Source organism: Neoarius graeffei, chromosome 5, assembly GCF_027579695.1.
Source record: "Neoarius graeffei isolate fNeoGra1 chromosome 5, fNeoGra1.pri, whole genome shotgun sequence".
Taxonomy (NCBI): domain Eukaryota; kingdom Metazoa; phylum Chordata; class Actinopteri; order Siluriformes; family Ariidae; genus Neoarius; species Neoarius graeffei.
Window position 1 is genome coordinate 66,646,238 of NC_083573.1, and position 20,453 is coordinate 66,666,690.

The 20,453-nt window shown below is 39.1% G+C and overlaps 2 protein-coding genes across 5 annotated transcripts in view; one reads left to right on the forward strand and one right to left on the reverse strand.

Annotated features, from left to right (window-relative positions):
• trmt11 (tRNA methyltransferase 11 homolog) overlaps nt 1–8,847 on the reverse strand; it is a 48,427-nt gene extending 39,580 nt beyond the window's left edge. For 3 of the 4 annotated variants that reach the window (XM_060920663.1, XM_060920662.1, XM_060920661.1), the window contains exons 1-9: nt 8,769–8,847; nt 7,801–7,866; nt 7,451–7,524; nt 7,025–7,106; nt 6,843–6,935; nt 6,483–6,617; nt 5,971–6,127; nt 2,389–2,469; nt 486–650 (exon numbers count right to left, since the gene is read on the reverse strand). In XM_060920663.1, the coding sequence (XP_060776646.1) occupies nt 486–650; nt 2,389–2,469; nt 5,971–6,127; nt 6,483–6,617; nt 6,843–6,935; nt 7,025–7,106; nt 7,451–7,524; nt 7,801–7,866; nt 8,769–8,846 (931 nt within the window). In that variant the 5' untranslated portion in view covers nt 8,847. Of the gene's footprint in view, nt 1–485; nt 651–2,388; nt 2,470–5,970; nt 6,128–6,482; nt 6,618–6,842; nt 6,936–7,024; nt 7,107–7,450; nt 7,525–7,800; nt 7,867–8,768 lie in introns of those variants that run through there. The other variant, XM_060920664.1, reaches the window with a different exon arrangement.
• An 86-nt stretch (nt 8,848–8,933) lies between these two features.
• Nucleotides 8,934–19,855, forward strand: si:dkey-29b11.3 (actin-binding Rho-activating protein-like). The gene is made up of 2 exons (XM_060920658.1): nt 8,934–8,973; nt 18,606–19,855. Exon 2 carries the CDS (start codon nt 18,711–18,713, stop codon nt 19,167–19,169), a length of 459 nt encoding a protein of 152 aa, XP_060776641.1. The 5' UTR covers nt 8,934–8,973; nt 18,606–18,710; the 3' UTR covers nt 19,170–19,855.
• Nucleotides 19,856–20,453: the final 598 nt, after the last annotated feature.

Sequence of the window (20,453 nt, forward strand, 5' to 3'; positions counted from 1 at the left end):
TGTTAAATGGGAGAGTGAGCAGCACAATGAACACTCTCTCTCCTTGTTAAGATGCTCTAAGCGTTAAGAGGCTTTTGGGAAACCCATCACTGAACTACAGACAAGTGAAAGCAGCATAAACTTCAAAGCTAGTAATTCACAGTTCAGATGTATAAGCGAGCTATCTGACATACAGTAATTAACTGCAATAGCCAACTGAAAAACCTGAACAATCTGGATTCATTTGTGTTATTTACAAAATGATGTACACATTTGCAGTATGATTAAATTGCTACTTGTTCCTGGCAAAAGTGGGGGAAACAACAGGATTTTAAAAATCACATAAAATGTGATTTTTATGTGATGTATAGGAAAATGAAATATTTGATCTTGGTTTTGCATATGACAAAAACTGGGGCATTAATTTAAAAATGCAATAAAAGTCGAGCAATAAAATGAAGCAGGTGTGCTGAGAAAGGGTGTGAAATCCTTCAGCAGAAACATACGGTCTGTAATAATGGCGTCAAACAGTGCCCCTTTCCTCCATACAGGTTTCGAGGCATCAGACACCATGACATCCACATAAAAGCACTCCGTCCCATACTGGCGCAGGTTCGCTCGGATGTTCTCATCTGGACCTCTCCATTTCTGATTCTTTCTGCTGGCTTTCCCTGTAAACCAGACATACACCAATAGATGGCTGCATGTTGCTTCATTACTGTTACATTTGTCAGAAACCAAATAAGATTTAATAAGCACAGCATGTACAGTGTCTTGCAAAAGTATTTATCCCCCTTTGTGTTTGTCCTGTTTTGTCACATTACAACCTGGAATTAAAAAGGATTTTGGAGGGTTAGCACCATTTGATTTACACAACATGCCTACCACTTTAAAGGTGAAAATTATTGTTTTATTGTGACACAAACAATAATTAAGATTAAAAAAAAAACAGAAATCTGGAGTGTGCATAGGTATTCACACCCCCCACCAAAAAAAAAAAGAAAAAAAAAAACCCAAAGTCAATACTTTGTAGAGCCACCTTTTGCTGCAATTACAGCTGCAAGTCTCTTGGGGTATGTCTCTATAAGTTTGGCACATCTAGTCACTGGGATTTTTACTAATTCCTCAAGGCAAAACTGCTCCAACTCCAAGTTAGATAGATTGTGTTGGTGTACAGCAATCTTCAAGTTATGTCACAGATTCTCAATTGGATTGAGGTCTGGGCTTTGATTAGGCCATTCCAAGACATTTAAATGTTTTCCTTTAAACCACTCCAGTGTAGCTTTAGCAGTATGTTTAGGGTCATTGTCCTGCTGGAACATGAACCTTCATCCCAGTCTCAAACCTCTGGCCAACTCAAACAGGTTTTCTTCCAGAATTGCCCTGCATTTAGTGCCATCCATCTTTCCTTCAGTCCTGACCAGCTTTCCTGTCCCTGCAGATGAAAAATATCCCCACAGCATGATACTGCCACCACCATGCTTCACTGTAGGAATGGTGTTCTTAGGGTGTTGGGTTTGCGCCACACATGGCATTTCCCATGATGGCCAAAAAGATCAATTTTTGTCTCATTTGACCAGAGAATCTTCTTCCATGTGTGTTGGGCAAGCTCCAAATGTGTTTTCTTAAGCGATGAGTTTTTGTCAGTCCACTCTCCCATAAAGCCCTGCTCTGTGGAGTGTACGGCTTAAAGTGGTCCTATGGACAGATACTCCCATCTCTGCTAGGCATCTTTGCAGCTCCTTCAGTGTTCTCTTTGGTGTCTTTGTTGCATCTCTGATTAATGCCCTCCTTGCCCGGTCTTTGCATTTTGGTGGGTGACCTTCTCTTGTTAGGTTTGTAGTGGTGACATATTCTTTCCATTTTGCTATAACGGCTTTAATGGCGCTCCCTGGGATATTCAACGTTTGAGATACATTTTTATAACCCAACCCTGATCTATACTTCTCCACAACTTTGTCTCTGACCTGTTTGGAGGCTCCTTGGTTCTCATGTTGCTTGCTTAGTAGTGTTGCAGAGTCAGGGTCCTTCCAGAACAGGTTGATTTATACAGACATCATGTGACACTTTGATTGCACACAGGTGGATATTAATCAACTAATTATGTGACTTATGAAGTGAATTGGTTGGACCAGCTCTTATTTAGGGGTTTCATACGAAAGGGGGTGAATACCTATGCACACTCCAGATTTCTGTTTTTTCATTTTAATTATTGTTTGTGTCTCAATAAAACAACAATTTTTGTCTTTAAAGTGGTAGGCATGTTGTGTAACTCAAATGGTGCTAACCCTCCAAAAGTCCATTTTAATTCCAGCTTGTAATGCGACAAAACAGGACAAACACCAAGGGGGATGAATACTTTTGCAAGACATTGTATGCTCCAAAAAAATAACAGATCTTCTCAATTACCTACTCCATGTATAGTGTTATAATCAATGTCTGTTCCACACACATAAGCTCCAAAGTGTGAGCATGCTACAAGAAGACTACCTAGAGAAGATAGAAACAAAAACAAAATGCAGAAAGAACAAGAAAAGTTTAGCAATTTAATTTGACATTTTTTAATCCAGAAATGTCCTCGTTAATGCTTTAACAGTGCAGATCTAAAGTTTGCATAGAGAGCTCTGTCCAGACATGCCCAGGTCTTCCACTGAAGCTGGTAGGAAATTAGCACATCTGGCCAGCAGATCTCACACTTCTCTTAGAGAATGATTGGCACAACAGCACACGCTTGGCAAAAGCACAGGCACTATGGCACGCTACACCCACACAGAAAGGAGAACAAACCTCAGAAGTGTTAGATGTGGTTAAAGTTACATTCCACCCTAAAACAACATAAGCTCCAGATAAAGCTATAAATGATGGTCATTCTCCTTGACCATGCAAACTCAATCCCTTTTAACCATGAATGTATCCTCTTACATTTCCATTAATAACTTGACATTAGTTGGTAGTAGGAGTGTCAGGATCTAATTATTTGGATCGATGCAGCAATTTCAAAGGCGACGGTTGAAATTAAATGATGCAACAATCATATATAATCATATATATAGATTATTATCTAAAACCGCCATCTCTTTTACAATAGTCCTTCTATACATCATCATTCATGAATTAACATTAGGCCTACCCCATGTTCTGAACAAAGTTGGTCACAAATCGATCAGAGGCTACTACATCAAACCGAAATGCATTTAGAAACATCATCAACTATTGAATCATTGCCTTATTAATTATACTTGTATCATAATGTGTTGACACCTGAGGTTCACACCTCCATTTTGTAGAGATTTCCTGTAAATTGTGTTTTGCAGCCTGCCTTTCCAGGAAACTGATTCGTCTGTTCAAATTTCAATCAAAGACTTCTGAATTTAATAGTAAAATCTAAGACATTTTGTGCTGTAATTTATCTCATCTCATCTCATTATCTCTAGCCGCTTTACCCTGTTCTACAGGGTCGCAGGCAAGCTGGAGCCTATCCTAGCTGACTACGGGCGAAAGGCGGGGTACACCCTGGACAAGTCGCCAGGTCATCACAGGGCTGACACATAGACACAGACAACCATTCACACTCACATTCACACCTACGGTCAATTTAGAGTCACCAGTTAACCTAACCTGCATGTCTGTGGACTGTGGGGGAAACCGGAGCACCCGGAGGAAACCCACGCAGACACGGGGAGAACATGCAAACTCCGCACAGAAAGGCCCCCGTCGGCCACGGGGCTCGAACCCGGACCTTCTTGCTGTGAGGTGACAGCGCTAACCACTACACCACCGTGCCGCCCGCTGTAATTTATTCAATAGTCAATTCAAACAAGACCCACAGAAGGTGGCGCTATGGTGCAGCGGCCTCGCAGTTGCAGAGTCACTGGTTCAAACCTGAGTGCATGTTCTTCTCATGTCACCGTGGGTTTCCTCAGTTCTCATGATTCCTCTAAATACCCAAAAAACATGCCAGTAGATACACTGGCCATGTTTTCAAGGCATGCATGTGTGCTTCAAAATGAAAGTTTGTAGAAAATGTGTACCTTTAGCTGTTGGAGCCGATTGACAATGTTTAATTATAATCATTATTATTTTATTATTATTATTTGACCAAGGATATATTTGTTTCCTTTTTGTAATGATAGAAAAGTAAACTGTAATTAAATCTTAAAAGTAGACGGACTTTCAATTTCAAAAAATCAGTGAAATTTAGTTCCCTCTGAAATTTGGCCATATGTTTATTTCTGTAACATCTCAAAAAAAAAAAATATCAGGCCGTTCTGTGGCTGGGAAGTTATTTAATTTGAGGAGATTCCCGAGCAAATAATGTGCATGAAATCGCTCGCTTCACGCAGTCAAGCAGACAGAGGAAGTCCGTGTGCGCATGCGCAGGTTTACCTGCTTCTTCTTCTTTTGGGTTTTACAGCAGCTGGCATCCACAGTGTTGCATTACTGCCATCTACAGGTTTACCTTGACCGTGCACTGACAGTTACATCATTCTGTCGCTAAATGAACAGCTGATCACACCGAGGTGCTCGCTGACCGCCGATATCTATTAGTTTGGTCCTGCGTTTCCTTTCCTTCACAACATAACGTCTTTTCTTCTTGCTTTTGTTACTGTATTCGGTCTTTCACGTTTCATTCGCACACTCACGTCCTCTATTTTTCTCTCCTGTTTCAAATTTGTATCCCACAATGCCTTGCGTGAACGGGGAAAGTTCACCACGTGATGCATGACAGTCTCTTGAACTGGGTTATAGTGAAGCAGGAAAAAATTGTGTAAAATTTTCAATTTTCAAATTATCAAAATTCTATTTCTCATTTTATTAAATATAGGAATGCATTTTTGATAGCTATTTTGTCACTGCCATAGCAAGTTATGAGTGTTTGAAATATGCTCTGTAATATATCAGTCCATATGTCAAAGCAATGGCCGTAAACGAGATTCACCGAGACCTGTGCGAGACTTCATAGGACGGAAGTAAAATGTACAGTGGAAATCGAAGTGACCAACATCTGCCAACAATGTCAAAAGACGCGCGCGCCCTCTTTCGAATGCTGATGTAATCAAGCCGGAAGTTTTGTTTGTTTTGATGGCAATCAGGAAAGTTTGAAAAAAGTAGGCAGTAATTGTCATTTAAACTCATTTTTGTGCAATATTTCGTTTGGAAAACAGTTTTCAAAATGGCGGCACCAACACCTGGCTGACACTTCACGTTTCGAAGTCTCTCACAAGTCTCGTGAAGATCGCGCAGATAAGCGACGCCTGCCGTGAACCAAACGAACTAAATTCAACATGGCTAAAAACCAAATAGACCGATAAGTATAATATTTTATTGCAATTAGTTGCCAATACGAGTCACGATACAAGGTTACTGAAACCGAAAACGTAATTGAATAACACGTTAAGAAATAAAGCAAGTTTAAAAATGACTTCAGTTCTCCTTTAAGTAAATTTAATTTTGTTTTATTTTTGCTATTTTTTTTTTTACTGTTAGTGAGTCATGAACTTCCTCCTCAAAGGCTACAAAATAAGGATCTTTGTGAATGAAAAGTAGCCTCAACATTAGCGGTAACCTTTATTTTAGATGTAGAGAAGCCAAAGGCATTGGGCATCGTATTTATGCAATAAATAAATAAATAAATAAATAAGTCCCTGGAAAATATATTTTGACTGTCATTTCAAAGTGATCGTCCATTTTTGTTTCTTTTTGGATAGAAAACAGCTTTATGATGACTAAATGAGTCATGACAATATTTCATTTCTGTTGGTGCTGAAAAAAAAAGATGTTGTACAAATGATGTGCAGAACTTCAGTTATAAATTTACAATAAATAAACCATTTAGGTGTATGCAAAATGGCCCAGACCACAGTCACTCTGTCTGTACTTCTGTGTCATCCGCACATTGCATACACACTTGTACACACAATGTAAAAATAAGCCTGACCTACACATCACAGCATCACTTACAGCTGGACTTTAGAGTGTGTTTTATCTCACCTGTTCCAACAAAAGGATCATACACCAGATCATGAGCTTTTACTTTGCCCTGGTTGGCCATTATAAAAGAAAGGCCTGCGTCCATGCTGGTGTTCCCAATGAAGTGTCTCTTCTTTACACTGTGAGAGCGGATTAGTTCCCTCTGCCCGTCTGCAATCTGGGAGAAATTACGAGTTAAAACCTTAAGCAAGGTATCACTCAAGCCTTTAAAAACACCAAGTACTGCTTTACTACAAGAAATAATTTAAGGTAAAGATGGGTTGCACTAATTAAGCCAAAACCCACCTCTTTTCAATAATATCATACAACATATGAAATTAAACTGATCCATTAAAGCCTAAAATTAGTTTTGCTGTTTTGCTTACAACCATCAGGGCTTGGTTACATATTCAAAATATAAATGTGCCTTGGTGCCAATTGCTGAAGCAATTAATGATGAAAACATTTAAAGAAAAGACAAATTAAAGTATATAACTGTCGAAAAAGTCTTAATGCCTTAAATGCTCACTTACAAATCGTCCAAAATAAATGCAGAAAGGCTCATCAGGAATGTCATTAGGATCCAGTCCATAGTCTTCTAATAAACAGAAAGTGTGATCGGGATCCTTCAGATTGACTTTACCTTGAAAAGGGAGAAAGTCTAAGGCCTGTTGGAAAACAGGTGGTTAATTTTCTGTCCTATTAATACTTAACAAAATAAACTGACCTAGAAAACAAGAGAGACAGTGGAGACATTATATTTAGCTAAAATGTATTTTCAACATTTGTACATTAGCACATTGCCGTGTATTTCATTTAAAGTTATGTGCTATGGGTATTCAGTCTTATAAGTATTAAGAAACTGAAGAACTTTGCAATAAGATGATACTTACATCTATCTTCTCTATTCTGTCTTTGAACAATAATGTCTTGTTGAAAGTGTAGACATTAATCTTGTATGTTGACTCATGTTGTAGAAAAGGAGTCTATGTGCAAAAAATGCATAAAAGTTAGTGAGAAGAAATTTGTACAAAACAATAAATGGATAATTTGAACAACCAAGCAACTGACACACCATATGCTCTGTGGGATACTCCAGTACTGACGACTTCAGCTCGGACACTGTTTTTCCGTAACCCCAAAGCTCAAATGCAGACCTAAATGTGTATTTAAAGATGTACAGCAACACTCCAGCTCCACTCAAGACTTCCATAGTATAGCGACACCAACTCTTACATTTCCATTTAATCATTTGGCAGTCACTTTTATTTAAAGCAAACTACAAGTGATGTGGAATGGTCCAGGGATACAGATAAATAGTTGAGGATAATAAGCCTTTCTGGCAGTCCTTGTATTTTAACTAAACTTTCCTATCACAAATCACAAAACCTAACCCACTGAGCTGTAGTAACATACAGTACATGATTTATTCCTTATGCTTATTCTTTGTCTGGAAAACAATCTCGGATTAGTTTCTCTGCTCAATGTCACTCGCACCTACTTGGCACAAACTGTTCTTGCCATAACGCTCCTCACGTCATCCTCTGATAGGCCATGCAGGCGCCAAAAGGGTGACTGAAGGAGGGGAAAAGAAATCACACTTTGGTTTGTTAAGAGAAAAGCTGTAAAAAGCTAAGCAAAGACAGAAGCAAATAAAAATGGGTGTAGACAGATCTGACAGCAATGCACTTCTTGTTTTTTTCCTGTATAATTGGGTCCTGAAAGCCATAAGCTTCTAATATATATTTTTGGATCTATTTTAAAACGTGATATGATCTCATTGACTTCATGCTCTTATAAAACCTGAATATAAATGTTAAAGCATCTGTTAAGTGTCATGATGGTTTTTACCCTTTCATTGAAGTTTTCTGCTGGAACACACTGCCGACCCACAAGGGACAGCAATGATTTTATTTCCTAACACAAACAAAGGAATAAACAAACAAAATAATTATACATACATTCATATATTTACATAGATTATTTAATTCTGATACTTCTGACTATGCCAGCTCTACCTGGTACTCTGGCCTTACCAAGAATTATACGAATCGTCTTCAGGTTACTCAAAATAAAATTATCCGCTTTATACTTAGTGCCTTCCCCAGGACTCTTATAGGGTATACTGAGTTCAAGCAGGTCAACATGTTGCCAGTCTATCTCTGAGTCAAACAGTTAAAACTAAATCACATCCACAACATGTTGTATGGTAATGCTCTGAGATATCTCACATCTTCTATAAGTGTTCGGAATCCCTGCCATAATACCCGTTCAGGTCCTGTCCCTTTTTGTTCCCTCTGTAAAGTCATTTGGCCCTTCTTCATTTAGGTATACCGTGATCACTGCCTGGAACCAACTACCAAGTTATTTACAGTCCATAAATGTTTTACATAGTTTTAAATCCAATATCAAGAATTTTTTTAATTTGATCGATTTTATCAGCAATCACAAAATAATTTTATTATGTCCTAGTTTTTCTAGCTTATGCCATATTTTATTTTGTATACCTCCTGTACATCCTTTTTGCTATTGTTGTTGTTGTTTACACCCTTTTTTTTACCACTTGGACCACAATGGAAATAAGTGCTTACACTTTATTGTGCTATCCATGTATTTTAACGTGCACCATACTTGTATTCTGCACATTATTTTACCAAATAAACTCATTATCATTATCACCTGATGCAAAATATTTAATCAACCTAACTATCGCTTGCTAACAGGATTTTACAGTAAGCCACGCTTTGAAATCATAAAATCAAACTTCTTCATCGAGTATAAGAAGAGATTGTGGTGTTTACAGGTTTAGTATCACATACCGGTAATCTGAAGTCGACATTGTCGTGTGCTAAATGTAGTAAATATTGCCGGCATGCTTTCCCACAGTGTAGCGCCATGTCTTAGTGCAACGAACAAAACAGTCCGACAGGCAACGCTGCCTTCACAAACACAGTTCCTACCTGGCGTTGTCGATTGGTAGGAACTGTGGTACTGAAGAGAAATTGGGGATTTGGTCTGATAAAGGTATGGATGAATTTATTTGTTTTTACTTATCATTTGTACTCGGTGTTGATCGAAATACTCGTGGATTCATTATACTGCTGCAGTTTTTTGCAGACTGCGAAAAGATTATGATGCAGCACATGAGGAATGTAAGTAGGTTACTGTTTATATACTGTATGGCTTTGAAACTGCCAGAGATTACAAGCAGGTGATTTTACTCTCTTTACTAAAAGACACAGGTCGTTGTATAATCCTGCAATCTTTCTTTCTCTCCACTTTACTGCGACAAGTAAAAGACAAACTCGCTCAAAACGAAAACCTTTTGGGTTTCAGCTGAGACTTTTACACTGAATATTCTTCTCTCTGAACAATAAAACTCTTTTTTATTTATTTATTTTTATTTTTTGGAGTACAGAGTCTCAGGGAGGGTCTCATGTCCTTTTTGCCCATAATTGGATAAAAAAATGCACTAATACATTCCCTACTTCAGAAAGTACACAAATATCTTTAACAAGTACTTGTTTGTTTCCCAACGTAGAAGCAGTGTAAATAAACCCAGGAGAAAAACAAAAACGCAGTAGTTGTAATTAAGTTCTAATATTGTGCCTTAATTGTGTCCCTTCTGTGCAAATGTCCCCCAGGGAAACCTTGTTATAGATGTGTATTTTATGGTTTCTACATTATGGAGTCAGTACAAAACATTTCAGATTCCAAACATTAATTTATAAAATTAAATGTTACAGAAAAATGTTTGTATGTCAGTTGAGAAAGCAGCGTGTGATGTAAGAGACACTTTTCAGATTTAAAAGAAAGGGGGGAAAAATAAGAAGCAAGTGTGTGAGTCAAAGTGTACAGAAGAACTGTGGCTGCTTCTGCAAGCTGCTCAGTAAAACCTACAGCTCATTTACAAATTTACTTTTTTAAAGCAAAGGGTCACCACACCAAATATTCACTCTTTGCATGTACCTAAGATTTTTGCACAGTGTAATATATATGTATATATGTATGTGTATAGGGCAGCATGGTGAAGTAGTGGTTAGCGCTGTCGCCTCACAGCAAGAAGGTCCGGGTTCGAGCCCCGTGGCCAACGAGGGCCTTTCTGTGCGGCGTTTGCATGTTCTCCCCGTGTCCGCGTGGGTTTCCTCCGGGTGCTCCGGTTTCCCCCACAGTCCAAAGACATGCAGGTTAGGTTAACTGGTGACTCTAAATTGACCGTAGGTGTGAATGTGAGTGTGAATGGTTGTCTATGTGTCAGCCCTGTGATGACCTGGCGACTTGTCCAGGGTGTACCCTGCCTTTCGCCCGTAGTCAGCTGGGATAGGCTCCAGCTTGCCTGCGACCCTGTAGAACAGGATAAGAGGCTAGAGATAATGAGATGAGATGATATATGGGTCCATCTCAGAAACTGGTCTCTCATTTGGGACATTATGGTCAAAAAATAAATTTAATTTTCCTTTTTTTTTTTGCATTTACCTAAAACTCAATGTTTCTTTTGTCATGTTTAATAAGAATAAAGATAGCATCTTGCTTTATCTGGCCTCCACTGTGGAAATTTTTTTTTTTTATTACAATTCAAATGCTTTTGTAAAATTGATTTGATTTACATATAAAATAACTACATCATGAAGAATTAAAGCCCCTTCTTCACAGATGAGTGAAAATATTGAATAAATTTTCTCTTTTTGATTGCTTGGGTTAAAAATGCCAAGTTATGATGACTGAATTGATTATTCACTTAAATATGAATAATATGATACATTTTAGGTATTTGATATGGCGAAATAGGACACAATGGAAAACTCAAGAACACACCGGAAAGATGAGAATAATGGCTCTGGTAAAAGAACAGTGACTGTACCGGCTGAAGCGACTGTACTCTGCGCACGTGAGCAACGGGACATCACTACCGCACCGGACGGAGCGCGAGGCAGGGCAAAATGACTGGCCGTAGATTCCATCCAAAAGTTCGATCTAAATTGACCATGGTTGCAAAATATTGGCCAAAAATACGCAAACACTATGAAATATGAAAGTAAGATGAAAAAGAAACATTCTATTGCCTTATACTGCAAGACTAAAACAAAATAAAACTGTCAACTCACCTTTTCAGTGATAACCTCCGAACAGATCACTCGCGTAACAGAAAGACCACAAATGGAAGCACGATCAACTTCTAACTGTTGGAGTGGAAAATTCCATTCTACACATGCAAATTGTTAATGTGTGTCCTTCCCCGCACACAAATAACACGCTACGGTAAAAAATAGACCACAACTCATTTTATAGCTCAGAAATTCATACAAGACCAGCTACCATCGTAACATACTGCGGTCTCAAAAGTAGCCGGTCACCGGCAGCAAATCGCCGTCTGTGGCTTGTTATGCCGCCGGCTATTGTCAGTCGAGTCACAAAATTTAATATTAAATATTTCTGACTGCAAAAAAAGTTGTGAACGTAAATTACATCCACTATGTCATGTATGTCCGTTGCCGCGTCAACTTTGTTTACATCCTCGACATGAGTGCAGCCATTACTGCCCCTTGTGCCATATGTAAGCCGTACTCTGATTGGCTTAGAGTGTTCCATGGACTGTGAATGGTTCATACCATCATGTGACTCACAAATGGCAACGAAGAGAGTTGTAAGTGGCTCCATGCTGGATGCGTGGCTAAAAAGATCTAGAGGGAAAGGTAAGTACGTTTTGAACGCAAATTTATTCTGTCATTGTGTTGATATAGAAAAATAAATACGTCTTAGACTACCGTTTCTCAGCCCTGCTTAAGACATTATAATCGCAGATCGTAAAGTTGACTCTGCGTTTGACAGCTGCTCGAAAAAACAAACTGTGTGCGTAACAACGCTAATCAAGCTTAAGCTAGACGACCCGCCTCAAATACCCGTCCCGGGTAAATGTTATCCCAATTTTAGATGACCTGTTCCAAACCATCCCGCCCCATGAAAAATTCGTACTTGCATCTCTCTCTCTCTCTCTCTCATATATATATATACACACACACAATCATAATATTTGTTGTGCCTAACCCGCACTAAATAACTAGATTTATATAATTTCTATTCAGTAGGCCCTTACATGATTAGGTTGATAAGATTTGGATAAAAGTTATTTTCAATAGAAATGCTGAGACTGTCAATGAGTGCTGCTAGCTGCTGTTTTTTAATAACGATGAAGTCAGCTGATGAAGTACATGTAGCTGCATTTTATGTAACAGTTTATTGACTGCCAAAAAATAAACATTTTGATTATAATTGAAGTTGTTTTGTTCTTCATCTGTATTCAAGATTTCACCATATTCTTCAATAGTATTAGAGAATCTGGAGAAACTTGTCACCTTAGCTTAGTCAAAGTGCACATCAGACTTAAAATTATTATATCATCCATATGTGGATTTCAATCGGACTACTTTTTATGTGTTTGCTTGCAAATATTTCTGAAATTTGATAAAATGACTGAGGTATGGTTTCATATTTCAAGTTTCCAAATAGTATTGATTACCCTTTATTTTCACTGTTAAAAGTTACCAGAGGCCACTGCATTTCATAACATTTTCCGTGCCCAAAGGGGGGCGCACCCCCCTTTGAACCCCCCCTGCACGCTTTGCGTACATTGTCTGCCACTGGCAGACATTTTTACCATTTTGCACCCTGCTGTAAATTATTTGTACTCTGCTGTTCTCCCAAACTTTGAAGCCCCTGAACATATTCTGTAAGAAACATATTCTATACCTAACGTTCAGCTTTCGTTTAAAAAAAACAAAATCACAGATTTATAACAATTTTTATATGGCGTAGTGATTTTAAGTTACTACTTTTGGTGAGATCGTGACCTTGACCCTGAGGCTTTCAGTTTAGATCAAAACACACGATCGTATTGGTTTTGGGTGTGCGGAAAATGGAGTTACGATGGTGATCAAATATTTTGCATGATGTTTTATTATGGTTATGATTATTCTGTGAGCGCACCAGTCTTTAGGTGTATAAAGTTACAACTTAAAATATAATTAGTGATAACTGTAGACTTTTCAGTGGACTACAACCTTTTAAGGGAATGCGATGTAGTCAACCATTTATCATGTCCCAGATTAAGCCGCCATTTTTCCACAAATTTGCAGAAATTTTGCCAAATTCTGAATAGAGTATTCACATAAAAGATTTAGTTTTACCTGTATTATTTCTTTCATCATTTTATTTCAAATTAAAACCAACATCACCATTTAAAACCGTATAGTTTGACTGTGAGTATATTTAATGGGGTACCCCCACAGTACCCAGTTTCTGAGACAGACCCATATATATATATATATATATATATATATATATTACTGTACTGTGCAAAAATTTTAGGTACATATAAATAACTACAGTGCTGTGCAAAAGTGTTTGTCCTGTTTTGTCGCATTACAAGCTGGAATTAAAAAAAGGATTTTTGGAGAGTTAGCATCATTTGATTTACACAACATGTCTGCAACTTTTAAAGGTGCAAATTGTTGTTTTATTGTGATACAAACAATAATTTTAAGATGAAAAAACAGAAATCTGGAGTGTGCATAGGTATTCACCCCCTTTCGTATGAAACCCCTAAATAAGAGCTGCTCCAACCAATTCACTTCATAAGTCACATAATTAGTTGATTAATATCCACCTGTGTGCAATCAAAATGTCGCATGATGTCTGTATAAATCAACCTGTTCTGGAAGGACCCTGACTCTGCAACACTACTAAGCAAGCAACATGAGAACCAAGGAGCCTCCAAACAGGTCAGAGACAAAGTTGTGGAGAAGTATAACTCAGGGTTGGGTTATAAAAAAATCCCAAATTTTGAATATCCCACGGAGCACCATTAAATCCATTATAGCAAAATGGAAAAAAAAACCCCGTCACCACTACAAACCTGACGAGAGAAGGTCGCCCACCAAAACTCACAGACCGGGCAAGGAGGGCATTAATCAGAGATGCAACAAAGACACCAAAGATAACACTGAGGGAGCTGCAAAGATCCACAGCAGAGATGGGAGTATCTGTCCATAGGACCACTTTAAGCCATACACTCCACAGAGTGGGGCTTTATGGAAGAGTGGCCAGAAAAAGTCATTGCTGAAGAAAACACGTTTGGAGTTTGCTCAACGGCATGTGGCAGACTCCCCAAACACATGGAAGAAGTTTCTCTGGTCAAATGAGACAAAAATTTAACTTTTTGGCCATCATGGGAAATGCCATGTGTGGCACAGACCCAACACTTTGAGAACACCATCCCTACAATGAAGCATGGTGGTGGCAGCATAACGCTGTATGGATGTTTTTCATCTGCAGGGACAGGAAAGCTGGTCAGGACTGAAGGAAGTATGGATGGCACTAAATACAGGGCAATTCTGGAGGAAAACCTGTTTGAATCGGCCAGAGGTTTGAGACTGGGATGAAGGTTCACGTTCCAGCAGCACAATGACCCCAAACATACTGCTAAAGCTACACTGGAGTGGTTTAAAGGGAAACATTTAAATGTCTTGGAATGGCCTAATCAAAGCCCAGACCTCAATCCAATTGAGAATCAGTGACATAACTTGCGTTGGTGTACAGCAATCTTCAACACATCTAACTTGAAGGAGTTAGAGCAGTTTTGCCTTGGGGAATGGGCAAAAATCCCAGTGGCTACACTACCGTTCAAAAGTTTGGGGTCACTTTGAAATGTCCTTATTTTTTAAAGAAAAGCACTGTTCTTTTCAGTGAAGATCACTTTAAACTAATCAGAAATCCACTCTATACATTGCTAATGTGGTAAATGACTATTCTAGCTGCAAATGTCTGGTTTTTGGTGCAATATCTCCATAGGTGTATAGAGGCCCATTTCCAGCAACTCTCACTCCAGTGTTCTAATGGTACAATGTGTTTGCTCATTGCCTCAGAAGGCTAATGGATGATTAGAAAACCCTTGTACAATCATGTTAGCACAGCTGAAAACAGTTGAGCTCTTTAGAGAAGCTATAAAACTGACCTTCCTTTGAGCAGATTGAGTTTCTGGAGCATCACATTTGTGGGGTCGATTAAATGCTCAAAATGGCCAGAAAAATGTCTTGACTATATTTTCTATTCATTTTACAACTTACGGTGGTAAATAAGTGTGACTTTTCATGGAAAACACAAAATAGTCTGGGTGACCCCAAACTTTTGAACGGTGGTGTGGATGTGCTAAGCTAATAATTGTAGCAAAAGGTGGCTCAACAAAGTATTGACTTTGAGGGGGGTGAATACCTATGCACATTCCACATTTCTGTTTTTTCATCTTATTGTTTATCACAATGAAAAAAACAATGTGCACCTTTAAAGTGGTAGGCATGTTGTGTAAATCAAATGTTGCTAAGTCCCCCAAAATCCATTTTAATACCAGCTTGTCATGCGACAAAACAGGATATACACTAAAGGGGATGAATACTTTTGCAAGGCACTGTATATACATACATATCATATGGACACAAGTGTTTTACTGGGAAATACACCACTCATATTTTCCATACAAGCTACAACCTCGATTCCAAAAAAGTTGGGACAAAGTACAAATTGTAAATAAAAACGGAATGCAATAATTTACAAATCTCAAAAACTTGTATTGTATTCACAATAGAACATAGACAACATATCAGATGTCGAAAGTGAGACATTTTGAAATTTCATGCCAAATATTGGCTCATTTGAAATTTCATGACAGCAACACGGCGGCACGGTGGTGTAGTGGTTAGCGCTGTCGCCTCACAGCAAGAAGGTCCTGGGTTCGAGCCCCGGGGCCGGCGAGGGCCTTTCTGTGCGGAGTTTGCATGTTCTCCCCGTGTCCGCGTGGGTTTCCTCCGGGTGCTCCGGTTTCCCCCACAGTCCAAAGACATGCAGGTTAGGTTAACTGGCGACTCTAAATTGACCGTAGGTGTGAATGTGAGTGTGAATGGTTGTCTGTGTCTATGTGTCAGCCCTGTGATGACCTGGCGACTTGTCCAGGGTGTACCCCGCCTTTCGCCCATAGTCAGCTGGGATAGGCTCCAGCTTGCCTGCGACCCTGTAGAAGGATAAAGCGGCTAGAGATAATGAGATGAGATGAGATGACAGCAACACATCTCAAAAAAGTTGGGACAGGGGCAAGAAGAGGCTGGAAAAGTTAAAGGTACAAAAAAGGAACAGCTGGAGGACCAAATTGCAACTCATTAGGTCAATTGGCAATAAAAAAGAGCATCTTGGAGTGGCAGCGGCTCTCAGGAGTAAAGATTGGAAGAGGATCACCAATCCCCCTAATTCTGCGCCGACAAATAGTGGAGCAATATCAGAAAGGAGTTTGACAGTGTAAAATTGCAAATATTTTGAACATATCATCATCTCCAGTGCATAATATCATCAAAAGATTCAGAGAATCTGGAAGAATCTCTGTGCGTAAGGGTCAAGGCCGGAAAACCATACTGGGTGCCCATGATCTTCGGGCCCTTAGACGGCACTGCATCACATACAGGCATGCTTCTGTATTGGAAATCACAAAATGGGCTCAGGAATATTTCCAGAGAACATTATCTGTGAACACAATTCACCGTGCCATCTGCCGTTGCCAGCTAAAACTCAGAAGAAGCCGTATCTAAACATGATCCAGAAGCGCAGACGTCTTCTCTGGGCCAAGGCTCATTTAAAATGGACTGTGGCAAAGTGGAAAACTGTTCTGTGGTCAGACGAATCAAAATTTGAAGTTCTTTATGGAAATCAGGGACGCCGTGTCATTCGGACTAAAGAGGAGAAGGACGACCCAAGTTGTTATCAGCGCTCAGTTCAGAAGCCTGCATCTCTGATGGTATGGGGTTGCATTAGTGCGTGTGGCATGGGCAGCTTACACATCTGGAAAGACACCATCAATGCTGAAAGGTATATCCAGGTTCTAGAGCAACATATGCTCCCATCCAGACGACGTCTCTTTCAGGGAAGACCTTGCATTTTCCAACATGACAATGCCAAACCACATACTGCATCAATTACGGCATCATGGCTGTGTAGAAGAAGGGTCCGGGTACTGAACTGGCCAGCCTGCAGTCCAGATCTTTCACCCATAGAAAACATTTGGCGCATCATAAAACGGAAGATACGACAAAAAAGACCTAAGACAGTTGAGCAACTAGAATCCTACATTAGACAAGAATGGGTTAACATTCCTATCCCTAAACTTGAGCAACTTGTCTCCTCAGTCCCCAGATGTTTACAGACTGTTGTAAAGAGAAAAGGGGATGTCTCACAGTGGTAAACATGGCCTTGTCCCAACTTTTTTGAGATGTGTTGTTGTCATGAAATTTAAAATCACCTAATTTTTCTCTTTAAATGATACATTTTCTCAGTTTAAACATTTGATATGTCATCTATGTTCTATTCTGAATAAAATATGGAATTTTGAAACTTCCACATCATTGCATTCCGTTTTTATTTACAATTTGTACTTTGTCCCAACTTTTTTGGAATCGGGGTTGTACATCTGGGACATGGAGAACCAAAACTGTGACATAAATCTCTATATGTTACTCATGAGGAAATCGATGAATTGTTCTGATAAATTTAGGTACTTTGTGAATGTGTCTGTAGATCACATGTTAGCTTGAAGATATGAAGTTTATCTTTTCGTGTTGAAAAACTCGCATTTTTCATACGAAATGCATCATGGATCTATGTGACATTTAAATAATACTGGCTGGTGTTAAGTGGTATATTGGATATATTCCATTCAGCTAGCATGATACTGAACGAGTCAAAGACAAGTTTAGTATCATGCTAGCTGAATGGAATATATGCTATACCACGAAAAAAAGTCAGCCCTTATTATTATTATTATTATTATTATTATTATTATTATACATACACATTCCTTTTGGGTGTTCAACGCCTCTCTTTCAAAATTCTCTCAAAATCTTCCGTATTTAACGAAGCAAACCTGCTGGCAATGTTTGTTTACAAATTGTCCCAGTCGCTCACTAGCGCGGAAGTTTTACGTCTCCGACGTGTGACGTCATGTTGTCTTGACAACCATGCAATATCATAAACCATCTTCAACGCTCATTCTCCATTGGGTAGGATAAGCGATATGCTAACAATATTGCATGCTATCAAACCAAATGAATGAAATCTGCTGGAAGGGAATAGAACATGTGTTTTTATTCCATTGAAAAAATGTCCTGTATGTATAATAATTCTCGATATTTCACTCTGATGACGTCACTCCCAGTGTTTTCCTGCTGACTGGACGCGCGTTGTCAAAATAGCGAACCGGTTCAAAATTACAATTGTTTTGATTAACTTGCGCGCATATATAAAATTTATTTTTGTGGATGAGTCCATAGAATATAAAGAACATTACATGGTGGCATGAAGATATGAAGTTTCTCTTGTGTTATAAATATTTTTCACTCATTCACTTCGCTCACTTGTATGTTCACCACTCGAAGATAACCTTCATATCTTCGCGCAACCATGTAATATCATGTGTGTGTGCTGTCACACAAGTGTCAAGCATTACTCTAATTTTGTTCCAAAAAAATGCAAATGTGAGTGGAGTGTACCTCTACTTAACTATAAAGACAAGGACTAAGTACAGCAGGTTAACCTTGTTTGTACTTCTGTTAAAATATTTATAGGTTTGCTGTAGTTGGATCTCCTTGGTGTCCTGTAAATGACACACGAAGCTGAGCACTCGCACTCCTGGCGTGTCAATCCAACAGAGAGATGTTATAAAGTGCATCATGGAGACAGCCAGGCAATCAGAAACCCCTGAACACAAAGCAGCTTCAGTGAAAGGATTAACACAGACTTGGCAGAAATGGTCTGAAGATCACAAGGATTATCAGAAGCACAATCCATTCACTAGTGATGAGGTGCTGGCCGTTCATCCCGAGTGGGGTCAGGAGGACTATGGCCGACCTCCGGAGGGTTCTCACACTGAGCGCAGAGGGAAGGAAGCTCACTCCCACATCGGCAGGGAGGTGACGGAGCTGTGCCAGATTATTAGAGAACTTGGGCACAGACGAGAAGATGGGAGACGAGAAGTTGAGTTTGGCACGCTGTTTGATCATTATGTCTCAATTTCGAACAAGCTGGTGGGAGTACTGCTCCGGGCACGGAAACAAGGGCTTGTGCAATTCGAGGGGGAGATGCTGTGGCAAGGGAAAGATGATCTAGTGCTTATCTCACTGCTTCCATAACCAATTATTAAAATGAATGAATAGATTAATCATATTGTGAGCCTTTTGAATGATAGATTAATCATGTTGTGAACATTTTTTGTAATTATATGGAGTACTCTCAGAATAAGGCCAGTATCCTTGGCTTTTCTCTGAGTGAGTTCACAGTTGCAGCAAAGCTTCAATTGGGTCTTGCTTGAGTGGATTCAGCTTAGTGACACATGCATTAAAGAAGCAGTGTGTAATCCTCAGAGCCCTCTGCTGTCTGCTCAGAAAATTGCAACTGTCATGAAAACATTTTATATGACTTCCTATACCTCCCAGCTGCCTCTAACCCCTTCAGCAGAAACTAGAGAAGAAATTAGTGAAAGCACAGAATCACAGCTTCAAGCTATTTAAGATATCTTAATTAATCTAAGCATTAATAATTGCATGAATTAACAATTATGAAATATTTATGGAACTACCGAAGGACACCAGTCACATTCATTCATTCATTCATTCATCTTCAGTAACTGCTTTATCCTGATCACACTCATGTGAACACTGGGCATGAGGCAAAATACACCCTGGGTGTGCAGGCCTAGACATTAAGCATTTACCACTGGTGGCCCATTGGGCCACTAGAATTTAAAAGTTACTGGCCCAAATGGAAAATGTGGTGGCCCGAATGCGCGCGGTACCCGAACCACGGCTGTTGCAGGCAGCCGCTGTAAGCACCACAGGTGCTTGCACAAAGAGGGGGGTCCGGGGGCCCTCCCCCAGAAAATTTTGATTTTTTCAATTAATATTCGGGCATTCTGGTGCATTTTAAGGTGAAATTAATGAAAATAAGATTATTCATATTTTGTTAACATTTATTATATTTTGTTTGCATTTCTTGTTCTATCAATTTCTTAGTTACATTAAAAAATTTCCTTTGTTCTTGTTCTCTGTTCATTTAACACATGCTGTTGATTACTGTTTTACATTAACAATTGTTTGTATAAGTTTTATAAGCTAAGTTTTGCCTCACCATGCAACTAACTTGTTTATAGAATAAGCTTTGCCTGTAACCCACCCTGTGTGATGGAGACATATTTTCCTTTTTTGTCATGGTTTCAACTTTGGCTCATATATTCTCAACATTGTAGATATTGAATTCTCACCACTGTAGATATGCTTATAGAAATAGAAGTACAATGAACTTTTTACATACACCTTTATATAATAGCCACAAGACACACACAGGCCAGTCCCAAGTCTGGATGAAAGGTGAGGGTGGCATACTAACCCTCATCATGCTGGATTTAAATGGGCATTTTT

Bases quoted from the DNA above. Each gene is read 5' to 3' on its own strand.
- si:dkey-29b11.3 (XM_060920658.1), top strand. From the start codon at position 18,711: ATGGAGACAGCCAGGCAATCAGAAACCCCTGAACACAAAGCAGCTTCA.